The sequence below is a fragment of the Pantherophis guttatus genome, chromosome 2, assembly GCF_059756535.1.
Source record: "Pantherophis guttatus breed Tessera chromosome 2, ASM5975653v1, whole genome shotgun sequence".
NCBI classification, from domain to species: domain Eukaryota; kingdom Metazoa; phylum Chordata; class Lepidosauria; order Squamata; family Colubridae; genus Pantherophis; species Pantherophis guttatus.
In genome coordinates this window covers 2,342,588-2,355,598 of record NC_142064.1, presented here as the reverse complement: position 1 = coordinate 2,355,598, position 13,011 = coordinate 2,342,588, and the positions used below count along the sequence as shown (strand labels likewise).

The window sequence follows — 13,011 nt, the reverse complement described above, 5'->3', positions numbered from 1 at the left end:
CTTTTGTATATTTATACAAAGTCAGCTTATTGCCCCCTCAATTTACCTACCTTAGAAAGGATGGAAGGCTGAGTCAACCTTGAGCCTGGGGAGATTCGAACTTACAGTAATTGCAGACAGCTGGTGTTAATTACAATGCTATTAGTCTGCTGAGCCACTCAGGCCCGGATTGAGCTGAGAGAGAGAGCTGGCCCTAAGTTACCCAGTCAATTTTTATAGTCCCCTCTTAGGCACGAAAACCAACTGGGCAATTTTGGGACAATCATAAGGAGACAGAGTTCTAGTTCTGGCTTAGCCATGAAAGCCAGCTGGGTGACTTTGGACCAATCACCAGGAGACAGTGACTTCTAGTACCATTTTAGGCACGAAAGCCAGCTGGGTGATTTTGGGCCAATCACACTCTCTCTCAGCCCATCCCACCCCACTGGGTTGTTGTGGGGAAAATAGGAGGAGGAAGGTATGTTGGATATGTATCCCTCTTTATTTGTAAAAATAATAATGGTAGGATGGATTTGATGGATACCGCTAGATTATTAATTTGGAGATTTTCTTTCCTAATATGTTTGCTGCCTTATTTCTAAAAATAAAAATAATACAGATGGGATGGATGGATGGATGGATGGATGGATGGATGGATGGATGGATGGGTAGGTAGGTAGGTAGGTAGGTAGATAGATGATAGATAGATAGATAGATGATAGATAGATGAAAGAGATAGATGATAGATAGATAGATAGATAGATAGATAGATAGATAGATAGATAGATAGTTAGATAGATGATAGATATGGATGGATGATAGATATGGATGGATGGATGGATATGGATGATAGATAGATGAAAGATAGATAGATAGATAGATAGATAGATAGATAGATAGATAGATAGATAGATAGATATGGATGGATGATAGATATGGATGGATGGATGGATATGGATGATAGATAGAAGATAGATAGGGATTGATGATAGATAGGAATGGATGATAGACAGATAGATGGATATTGATGATAGATAGATAGATAGATAGATAGATAGATAGATAGATAGATAGATAGATAGATAGATAGATAGGGATGGATGATAGAGAGGGATGGATGGATGGATATGGATGATAGATAGAAGATAGATAGGGATTGATGATAGATAGGAATGGATGATAGACAGATAGATGGATATGGATGATAGATAGATAGATAGATAGATAGATAGATAGATAGATAGATAGATAGATAGATAGATAGATAGATAGATAGATAGAGGATTTTCTTTCCTGATCAGCAACTCTCAAAAACTGAGATGTAGGATATAGTGGAAACCATTTTAGCTTTTTGTGCCAGAAACTTGCCCCTTGGACACCAAAACGGGACTAATTCAGCTGCCAGATGGAGCGTGTTTCATCCGTGGTATTGATGGTTGCCCTTCAGTGATGTTGGCTAGGCGTGAATGCTCCTCCCCAGGATTTCGGGATCTTATTTTCTTTTTTAATCATTTTAAAAGAATTAACAAAAGATGCCACCCAGGTTGGATGGATGTGCCTTGACAGGACTCCTTCGCCTGAGGCGTTCCGTGTGACTTGTAAAACATACGTCGAATCTTGTAGGAAAAGTCAAAAAAATATTCTAAAAACAAGAAGCTTATAAGAAGGAGGCGATTCTCAACTTACGACCACAAATTTCCATTGCTAAGCCAGACAGTTGTTAAGGGAATTTTGCCCTATTTTACAACCATCGCTGTTAAGTGAATCACTTCAATTGTTAAGTGAGTCACACGGTTGTAAAGCGAATCCAGCTTCCCCCTTGACTTTGCTCGTCAGAAGGTCGCAAAACGTAACCACGGGACACTGAAACTGTCATAAGGACATGTCAGTTGCCAAGCCGCTGAATTTTGATCATGTGATGGTCATAAATGTGAAAAGCGATCATACATCACCATTGTGACTTCGAACGGTCACTAAAGGAACGGTTGTAAATTGAGGATTACCTGTACAGGGTATGGTCATTCCATGTCAAGATGGCAGCCATGCCTGTTGTTGTTGTTTTTTAATGCTCTTGGAAATAACCAAGAGTAAACCCAACATAACCCAACTAAACCCGGTTAGTAAGATACTTGCTTCAGCTTGTTGCTGAAAAGACTCTTAACCCCGATTTATGGCTTTCTTCTGAGTACCACAAGGTTAATTGTTCCTTAGGCTGAACTTAGTGTCTTGTGAGTAGAGAGATCAGTTTCCCATTTCAGGTAACAGCTTGTGGGTTTCCTGGTGGTCTCCCTTTCGCACTCTAATTCGGTGTTTCTCAACCTTGGCAAATTTAAGACAGGTGGACATCAAGACATCAAGAGTTCCTAGAACCACCAAGATAGAAAATAACAGACCCATCATCACTCACAGTGTTGTGGCTCCGTTGCCTGAGCCTGGGCTATTGACAGATGCAGACTCTGAGAGTGAGGGAGAGGAGTTGGCAAGGCCTCCCTCTCCAGGACCCTCCTCTCTGGCAATGCCTCCGGAGGACACCGAAGGCCAAACGATAGGCTCAGAGCCAAGCACGTCCCCGCAGCCAGAGGTGGACAGCGACGAAGAAGATAAGTGCTGGCTGGACCCTCGGCAGAGGCGCAGGGAGAAGCGTGCGCAGCAGAGGGGAAGGCGTGCCAGAGATTATCTGAGTCACTGGATCACACCCCACAGGGTATAAATGTGGGTGTGGTGGCCGGTTCAATTTGTGACGAGCAAAAACTGGAAATACTCCATGATCTCTGCTGGACTTTGCCTGCTTTATCGGACTGCATTTGGATTAATCCTTGTATTGTTGAAACTCTGCCTGTTTTATCAGAATGCTGGCAGTCTAATCTTTGTTTTGTGTGAGTAAAATCTGAATTGGCAGCTAGCCACTGGGTTGCTGCCAGCTTTATCTTCAGAGTTTTGTCGTGTGGCTTATTAACTCCGGGCCATCTGTGGGGGTGCGTGTGTGGTACGGGGACAGAACAGACAGGGCAAGCCACTGTATATAAATAGAAAGCCAACTCTCCTTCTTTGTAGAACTGATGATGTTACCTAGTTGGGTCATGAAATGTCTGCAAGGAAACCACCAACTCAGAAAGCTTAGAGAGCACCAAGGACCCAAAGTTGTTGTTGTTGTTGTCGTCGACCTCCTCCACCTCCACAAGCCCCATCTCCTAGCACTGATGATGTTAGCTAGTTGGGTCATGAAACATCCACAAGAAAACCACCAAGCTCAGAGAGCATCAAGGAGCCCACAATTCAACCCTGATTGCAAATATCCTCCTCCTCTTCTCCTCCTCCTCCTCCTCCTTTTCCCCTTCCTTCCTTCCTTCCTTCCCCTCCTTCTCCTCCTCCTCTTCTTCCTTCTTCTTCCTCCTCTTCCTCCCCCCTCTCTCCTCTTCCTCCCCCCCCTCCATCTAACACCCTAATTAAGGAATTACCAAGTTACTACCAACTTCCAACTTCCACCATCACTCATAGGGCAAGCCACAGTATGTAAACTGAACCAACCTCACTCCCTTCTAGCCCTGATGATGTTCCCTAGCTGGGTCATAAAACGTCTGCAGCAAGGAAACAACCAAAGAGTTGTTGACCTTTAGAGTCAAAGGCCCTAGAAGGAAACCATGGCCAACCACCTCCATTCTAGGAGTTAAAAGAGACACCTGTAGACTTCACTTGTCTCTGTTGCAAGCTGAAACAATTTCAGGCAGGGTCACCCTCTGTGTGTGTGGGTGCCAAGATGGCAGTTGTGAGCTTGGAATCATGAAGCTGGAGTAGACTTGCAGATGTTGGCAGTTCCCTTTAATGGAGCCTTTCTCATTGCAGGAAGCCTTCAGTGACTTCGCCCTGTTCTTCTACGACAAATACGGAGGAGACGTTATTGGGGTCCTCTGGAAGCCCTCGGCCTTCGAACCCCAGCCCTTCAAGGTGAGTCCTCAACTCTTTGAGATTTGACTCATTGTCCCCAGTTTCTACTGTTGGCAAACAACATTTTAACTTTAACTAACTCTTGGGGAAGTTTGGTATTCTCGTGAGAATTCCCTCATTTTGTAAAAAAAGAGAAATGGTTGTGTATCCATATTAAAAAGCTACCTCATACAGTAGTGGCCAAAATTGTGGAAATCTTTTGGGAAAAGTGTATTTTTGAGGTTTTCATGGCTAATAACACCACTTTTTTTTTTTGGAGTTTCAAGATAATCTAATTCTATTGCTGGAATGGCCTGGGAATAGCCCAGACCTTCACCCAATGGAAAATCTATGGAGAAGAAACTGGTTAGTCAGAAGTGACCCAGCAATAAAACCCAGTTAATAGAAGCCATCCTTCAATCTTGGTTTCACATGATAACAGCTGCAGAACTAAAAGACTTGGTTCACTCCATGGGAAGACGTTGTAAGGCCTTAATTCATGCTAAAGGTTACCCAACGAAGTATTGACTGACATGGTGATCATTTTTGTATATCTTGTTTTTTCTACATGTTTCACTTTTCTTCTTTATCCTGTAACTGCTATTCTAATAGCAAATCCTTCATAAAAGTTATTGCATTACGTTCTTGATTCAATTATCTTTCCATTGATATAAAATTTTATGGTACTACTCAAAAAAAAAAAAAAGTGGTGTTATTAGCTAGTTTTAGAAAATACACTTTTCCCAAAAGTTTTCCAAAATTTGGCCACTACTGTATATGGAGATATGGAGGATCCTGGATTTACGCACCTTCCGCCGTGCCCTCAAGACCTTTTTATTTCAACAGGCTGGCCTGGCCTAACTTCCCTTTTTAATTGTAAATTTTAAATTGTTTTAAAACATTAGGGCTGTTTTAATTTGTTTTTTGGGCCAAATTATTTAATGGGTTTTTAAATTGTCTTTTAAATTTTGTAGTTTATGTGTTTTATCTTTTTGGCTGTTCACCGCCCTGAGTCCTTCGGGAGTAGGGCGGTATATAAATCCCAAAAATAAAAATAAAAATAAAAAAATAAAAAACATACTCAATGATAAGCCAAGAATTTTAGGTGCTAAAAAGATACCTCCAAAATTGTGATCGGGCTACATCTATGGATAGGCTTATCTGCAAGTACAGTATATACAGTAATTTTTAAAGCATGCTTATCTCCCGTATACGACTGCAGATGAGCCCGACATTTCTGTTGCTAAGTGAGACATTTCTTAATTGAATTTTACCCCATTTGTACGACCTTCCCTGCCACTGCTGTTAATTGAATCACTTGCAGCTGTTAAGTTAGCAACACAGTTGTTAAGTGAATCGGGCTTCCGTGTTGACGTAGCTTGTCAGAAGGTCACAAAAAGGGATCACGTGACCCCCCCCCCCCCCGGGGGGACCCTGCAACCGTCGTAAATATCAGCCAGGCATCCATATTCTGATCATGTGACCCCCCAGCGGGAGGCCGCAAAGCTTGTAACTGGGAAAAACAGTCGTATGTCACTTTTTTCAATGCCGTGGTAACTTCAAGCAGTCACTAAATGAATTGTTGTAAGTCGAGGGCTATCTGTCTATGCGGATAAACCTATGGATAAGCAGATCCTTAGTTTCTGTAACCAAAATGCCATGAAAAATGCTTGTGATGGCAACAGTCAAGCTCAGAAAGCACCAAGGATCCCATGTGTAAAAATTGATGGATTATCGGCAATCATTTAATGCAGTGGTCACCAACTGGTGGTCCGTGGACCACTGGTGGAGTCCGCGAGAAAATTTTGGTGGTCCACAGAAAAATTATTTGCATTTTTTATATTGCACTAAATCAGGGGTCCTCAAACTACGGCCTCTGGGCCGCATACGTGCAATGAACGTTTGTGTTACTGCAGAGAGTCTCCCCTTTCGGGGTCCTCTTGTGTGGGTCGGAGGGGGGCAGAAATTCCGACTAGGGGTCTGCTTCAACCTCCTGGTGAGGGGCTTTGGGCGAAGGCTGGAGGGAAGTGCCACCGGTGGCAAAGAGCCGGAGGGCCTCATTCCAGTGGGACTGCCTCATTTCCTGGAACTGGCTGACCATCTCAGCCCGCTGAGCCTCCAGGTGCCGGTACCTGGCCTTGCACTCCCGCAGGTCTCCCCTCTGCTTGGAAAGCCTATGCTCCTAGTCCTCAGTGAGGTGCTTCTGCTGAGCCTCCTCCTCGGTCGGATCCAATTTGAGCTGAGCTGTTTTGCCAACTCTTCCTCGTGGTGGATGCTTAGCTCCAACAACTGCTTCCTGTTGTGGCCCTAAGGAGTCCAGGCAGGGAGGCGAGGAGTGCCTGGGAGGGGAGGGGAGAGTAGAGACCAGCAAGGGGCTCCTCCACATGAGTGACATTGAGTTGGCCACGCCCACCCAGTCACATGACCACCTAGCCACGCCCACCCAGCTGGTCATTTGGCAGATCATATTAGTGGTCTGTGGGATTTAAAATTATGAATTTAGTGGTCCCTGAGGTCCGAAAGGTCGGTGACTCCTGGTTTAATGTTCTTCTCTTAATTCCACCAGGTATCAAATGTTAAAGGAAGGATGATATCCAGAGTAAGTTCTCAGCCAACCGTAGTTCCAAACGTGGAGGCTATTTTGGAAGACTTCAAGATCTTGGGGGAAGGCCTGGTCAAAACGTTGGAAGCTCAGACAGAGAAATGGTCCATCTAGAATCACCTGGAGCCCTCCTTGGATTTGGAAACGCTGAGGGTGGGTTCTTCTCACCCGTAACTTTTTTTTTTCTTTAGATTTTTCCTAGATTTTTTTATTACATTGTGATTGAAATCTCTTTCCATCCTAGTCTCCTTCCAAAAGATGCATTCAGTTCAGATGAGCCTGACGCCTCCATTAAAGGACTTTTATTCAATCTTTGTGCCTTCTGGTCAAAGAAAGAAACCCTGGAAAACGTCTCTTCGTTCATTGAGTTGAAATCAAATGGACCTCCAAGGTCCCTTCCAGCTCTGTTATTCTATTCTATTCAAATCAAGCATCACTTCACTTCCTCCCACTTTCCCACTTCCTGGAAGGAAAAAGAAGATTACAGCAGTGGCCAAAATTGTGGAAATCTTTTGGGAAAAGTTGTTTTGGAGTAGTACCGTAAAACTATATATCAGTGGAAAGATAATTTAATCAAGAATGTAATGCAATAACTTTTATGAAGGATTTGCTATTAGAACAGCAGTTACAGTATAAAGAAGAAAAGTGAAACACGTAGAAAAAACAAGATATAGAAAAATGATCTCCATAGAAAAAACAAGATACACAAAAATGATCCCCATGTCAGTTAATCCTTAGTTGGGTAACCTTCAGCATGAATCATGGCCTTATAACGTCTTCCCATGGAGTGAACCAAGTCTTTTAGTTCTGCAGCTGTTACAATGTGAAACCAAGATCGAAGGATTGCTTCTATTAACTGGGTGTCAGACTGCGGTGCTATCTCAAAATTAAATGAATTTCCAAACTGCCAATCTTTAAGGAAATCTTTCTTTAATTGAGCTCAGCCACCGGATCATGACTCCGCGCAGACAAGACTGACCTTTTGCCCCCCAATCCCTCCCTTTCCGATCCCCAAATCTCTGCTTCTCATTGACTATCTTCCAAGTCATTCTTCAGACTTCTTTTCCTCGTCATTTCCCAGGAATGTGCCCCCCTCCTCATTTCCACGACAACCCGACTTCAAAGGGATTTAGCAGGCAAAAGTTTCAGAGTTTATCTCTCGCTCTCCTCTGCTCTCTCTATGCCAGCGTTGAAACGCTGACATCGGGTTTTATTGCTCGGTGGCTTCTGACTAACTAGTTTCTTTAGTCGGCTGCATAGATTTTCAATTGGGTGAAGGTCTGGGCTATTCCCAGGCCATTCCAGCAGTGGAATAGGATTATCTTGAAACTCCAAAAAAAAAAAAAAAAGTGGTGTTATTAGCCATCAAACCTCAAAAATACACTTTTCCCAAAAGATTTCCCCAGTTTTGGCCACTACTGTAGAAGAGGAAAAAAAGAGTGGGATTGGTTAGGGTTTTTTCCCAGAATACATTTTATTAGGTTATAAAGTGTTATAAAATGCAAAATAGGAAAGCAAATAAGAGGGCAGGGAGAGTGAAGGGGAAGGGGTAAAGAAAAGTGAGGAAGGGTAAGGAAAGAAAAAGAAGCATTGACTTCTGATTCGATCAGTTATAGTAGGATAGGGCATTAACAACAATCACAACTTTTTGGTTTACCACAATCGTACAAACCAGTCATTTCTACAATAATCTATCAGTTCAATCTGTAAAACCCAGAATCAAAGTTTCATTCTTTTCCACATCAAGCACGAAGTTCAGAAGCGGTTTCCATGTGGAGACAAAGGTACTTATGTTTTTTTCTTTAAGCAAAGTGGGCAAGTTTGCCATTGCAGCCAAATCTGAAATGTTGGATGGGGATTGGATCAGTGGTGAAATTCAAATTTTTTTACTACCGGTTCTGTAGGCATGGCTAGGTGGGTGTGGTGTGGTTTGGTGGGCGTGGCAGGGGAAGGACACTGCAAAATCTCTATTCCCTCCCCACTCCTGGGGAAAGGAAACTGCAAAATCCCCATGCCCACCTCACTCCTGGGGAAAGGATATTGCAAAATCTCCATTCCCACCCCACTCCAGGGGAAAGGATATTGCAAAATCCCCATTCCCTCCAGAGGGAAGGAAACTGCAAAATCCCCATTCCTACCTCACTCCTGGGGGAAGGATATTGCAAAATCCCCATTCCCACCCCACTCCTGGGGGGAAGGATATTGCAAAATCTCCATTCCCACCCCACTCCAGGGGAAAGGACGTTGCAAAATCCCCATTCCCTCCAGAGGGAAGGAAACTGCAAAATCCCCATTCCCACCTCACTCCTGGGGGAAGGATATTGCAAAATCTCCATTCCCACCCCACTCTGGGGCCAGCCAGAGTTGGTATTTGCCGGTTCTCTGAACTACTCAAAATTTCTGCTACCGGTTCTCCAGAACCTGTCAGAACCTGCTGGATTTCACCCCTGGATTGGATGTAAGAAGCAAGGCTTGGGTTGAATCTGGTGAGGGCTGAGGCCACGATGCCGTCCAGAATCGGAATCCCCTGGCAGCTGGCATTTATGGCCATTCTCAAATCTCTGTGACCATGTTTTATGATGGGTTTTGCTGAAAACCCACAATTCCAAGTTTTGACAAAATGGGGCCATGGTGAATCTGTTAAGGAAATACTTCTGAAACGATGACCCAGGGGCTCATGGGTTGTCTGGCAATAAATAAATAGGATACCCATGGGTCTGAGCTCAACATCACAATCTTTCAGGTGTGTTGGTTGGAGAAGTCTCCATAGCTAGGTCTCCAACTGCAACACTGGAGGCCATTGTTCCTCAACCTCAACAACTTCAAGATGGGTGGACTTCAAATCCCAGAATTCCCCCAGAGAGCTTCAATTTGGGTGTTGAAATCCACACAGCTTCAATTCTAGGAGCTGAAGTCCACCAAATGTCCTCTGGGAGTTGAAGTCCACACAACTCAGCGTTGGTCCACACAGCTTTAATTCTGGATGTTGAAGTCCACACAGCTTCAGGGAGTTGAAGTCCACCACAACTCTGGAAGTTGAAGTCTACACAATTGGGAGTTGGTCCACACAGGTTCAATCTGGGAGCTGAAGTCCACCCAACTTCAGTTCTGTGTGTTGAAGTCCACACAGCTTCTGGGAGTTCAAGTCCACACAACTCAGCGTTGGTCCACACAGCTTTAATTCTGGGTGTTGAAGTCCACACAGCTTCTGGGAGTTGAAGTCCACCACAACTCTGGAAGTTGAAGTCTACACAATTGGAAGTTGGTCCACACAGGTTCAATCTGGGAGCTGAAGTCCACCCAACTTCAGTTCTGTGTGTTGAAGTCCACACAGCTTCTGGGAGTTGAAGTCCACACAGCTTCTGGGAGTTGAAGTCCACACAACTCAGCGTTGGTCCACACAGCTTTAATTCTGGGTGTTGAAGTCCACACAGCTTCTGGGAGTTGAAGTCCACACAGCTTCTGGGAGTTGAAGTCCACACAACTCAGCGTTGGTCCACACAGCTTTAATTCTGGGTGTTGAAGTCCACACAGCTTCTGGGAGTTGAAGTCCACACAGCTAAAGTTGAGAAACAATGCTGTAGATTCTATTCTGATATTCATGTAGACTGCGCTGCTATTCATTCCTGCCTCCCTTTTTGGCCCTCAGACCGGTTCAGTTATCTCCTTCCGGAGTCTTCCGTGCTTTACATAATCCTCCCCGCTCCCACCTGCTCCAGCAGTGAGCCCTGCCCTGTGCTTTACATACATGATTGAACAAACTCAGTTACGCAATCACCAGGACGGCTGTTTGTTATATAATGAGCATTTGGTGAACAGCTCTACAGTATTCAAGGGCCCAAGATGAGTCACCAACAGGAAGTAGTCAAGATGATGAGATGGAGTCAAAAGAACGCAGCAAGAAGCCACTTTGGCTGGAGGACTAGGCAGGAGAACAAGTCTGGATCTAGCAAACATCTTGATGTCAAGTTAGAAGTTTGGTTCTTCTGATCCAGGGCATCTAATCCATCTGAGGGACATCTTCTCTTAAGATGTTTTGGGTTGGGAACCAGGAAAGTCTGGTTGACTGCTGACTTAACTGTCTGAGGTTGTATTTGCATAAATGCTTATTGGGCTAATTGTAATAATGATTACTTCCCTAACCCATTTTCTGGGTTTGTATGACACATCCACACAATAAGCACATACTGTGTGCAATTCTCTAGAGCAGCGTTTTTCAAGCTCAACAACTTGAAGATGCTGGGACATCAACTCCCAGAAAAGCTCGTTGACTCCCTTTGTTCTTCTTTCCTCCTGAGATGGAGATCCATCTCCTTGGCTGAGTTAATTCAGAATGCGGAGTAAAGAATAACGAGAGTTGGAAAGGACCTTGGAGGTCATTTAGTCCAACCCCTTGCTCAAACAGGAGACCCCCTAGCCTAGATCATCCCAGAGAAATGGCTGTCCACTCTCTTTTTGAAAGCCTCCAGTGATGGAGCACTTCTGAAGGCAAGCCGTTCCACTGATTAATTAACAGAATAACAAGAGTTGGAAGCAGTGGTGAAATCCATTTTTTTTTACTACCAGTTCTGTGGGCATGGTGTGGCTTGGTGGGCATGGCTTGATGGGCGTGGCAGGGGAAGGATACTGCAAAATCTCCATTCCCACCCCATTCCAGGCGAAGGACACTGCAAAATCTCCATTCCCACCCCATTCCAGGGGAAGGATACTGCAAAATCCCCATTCCCACCCTACTCTGGGGCCAGCCAGAGATGGTATTTGCCGGTTCTCCAAACTACTCAAAATTTCCACTGCCGGTTCTCCAGAACCTGTCAGAACCTGTTGGATTTCACCCCTGGTTGGAAGGGATCAAACCCATATTTCACACACCTCTTATCTAAAACAAGAAGTACCAGAACCAACAGAGCAACAGGTCAGAAGTGACTTTGGAGATCTTCCATTCTAAGCTTCTGCTTCAATCTGAATAGAGCTGGTAGAGACCTTGGAGCTCTTGTACCCTCTGCTCAAGCTGGAGGCCAAGTGGCCGTGCGCAATCGGGGGTTTGGGGACCCCTGTTTTAGTCCATAACTACTTTCCATAGTTGAGGTTGAGTGACACTGATCTCCCTACTACTGCAAGCCATGAATTCCACAGGATGAAGCACCCACAACTTCTGAAAGCAGAAGTTCCACTGGTTAATTGTCAGGAAGTTTCTCCTTCGTTCTTGGTTGCTTCTGTCCTTGATTGGTTTCCATCCATTGCTTCTTGTCCTGCCTTCAAGTGCTTTGGAGAATAGGCTGACCCCCTCTTCTTTGGGGCAGCCCCTCAAATTTGTTAGCTAGATGGCTCAGTGGCTAAGATACTGAGCTTGTCGATTCGGCAGTTCGAATCCCCAGTACAGGTCTCCTGCATGAGCAGGGGGCTGGACTAGATGACCTCCAAGGTCCCTTCCAACTCTGTTACTATTACTGTTAAATACTGCTATGGTATCACTCTTAGTTTTTCTCTTGGTTAGACTAAACCAGGGGTTTCCAAACTTGGACCCTTTAAGACTTGTGAACTTCAACTCCCAGAATTCTTCAGCCAGTGGAGGAATTCTGGGAATTGAAGTCCACAAGTCTTTTTAAAAATAATTTTATTTATGGGTTTTTATCTTCCCCCTCCCAAATACATATAAATCTCCCCCTCTCCGTTACTATGGCAGCCGATAGCAAGCAAGCATCATAGAGGCTGACAATATATAAGTATTTAGTGAAGAGTACATTGTCTGGGTCAACTTCAGGGGTGAAATCCAGCAGGTTCTAACAGGTTCTGGAGAACCGGTAGCAGAAATTTTGAGTAGTTTGGAGAACCGGCAAATACCACCTCTGGCTGGCCCCAGAGTGGGGTGGGAATGGAGATTTTGCACTTTCCTTCCCCTGGAGTGGGGTGGGAATGGAGATTTTGCAATATCCTTCCCCTGCCACGACCACCAAGCCATGCCCACAGAACCGGTAGGAAAAAATTTTGGATTTCACCCCTGGTCAATTTACTTTATACAAAATACTAGTAACAATAATAATACTGTCAGAACTTTAAGCTGCATTTACTCTAGTGCTGACATAAGAAGGAGAAGCGGAGGCGTCTGGAAAGGGACGTTTGACTTTTCACCTACTTATTTTCCCTGGAGATAATATCCCCTAGGAGATGGGATGGGAGGGGGGAAATTCCTTTGAGCTGGAGTGGTAGATTAGGGGTAGAATGACTTGGAAGATGGCCAATGAGTGCAGGGGATGGGGAACGGAAAGGGAGGGTTTTGGGTCTGGAAGTCAGTGTTGGCTTCGATGGAGTCGGATTTAGAATGTCGTGCTTAATAAATAAATAGGAGTTTTTCTTCAAAGACTTTGTTTGAAATGCAATTTATTTGAGACGACCTCGAAACCTGACAAATACTGTTTAGATACACATAATAATCTTTCAACTTCTAAGATTTACAAATGTATTATATTTTGTAGCAGTATACAGAGTAATACTGTATTTTCTCCATT

At 44.2% G+C, this 13,011-nt stretch overlaps 1 protein-coding gene across 5 annotated transcripts in view; it reads left to right on the top strand.

Annotated features, from left to right (window-relative positions):
- The window catches only part of NOL6 (nucleolar protein 6), an 84,266-nt gene extending 76,850 nt beyond the window's left edge, over nt 1–7,416 (top strand). For all 5 annotated transcript variants that reach the window (XM_087885464.1, XM_060684455.2, XM_087885463.1 and 2 more), the window contains 2 exons: nt 3,823–3,924; nt 6,470–7,416. In XM_087885464.1, the coding sequence (XP_087741590.1) occupies nt 3,823–3,924; nt 6,470–6,619 (252 nt within the window). In that variant the 3' untranslated portion in view covers nt 6,620–7,416. The remainder of the gene's footprint in view (nt 1–3,822; nt 3,925–6,469) is intronic.
- The last annotated feature ends 5,595 nt before the right edge of the window (nt 7,417–13,011 follow it).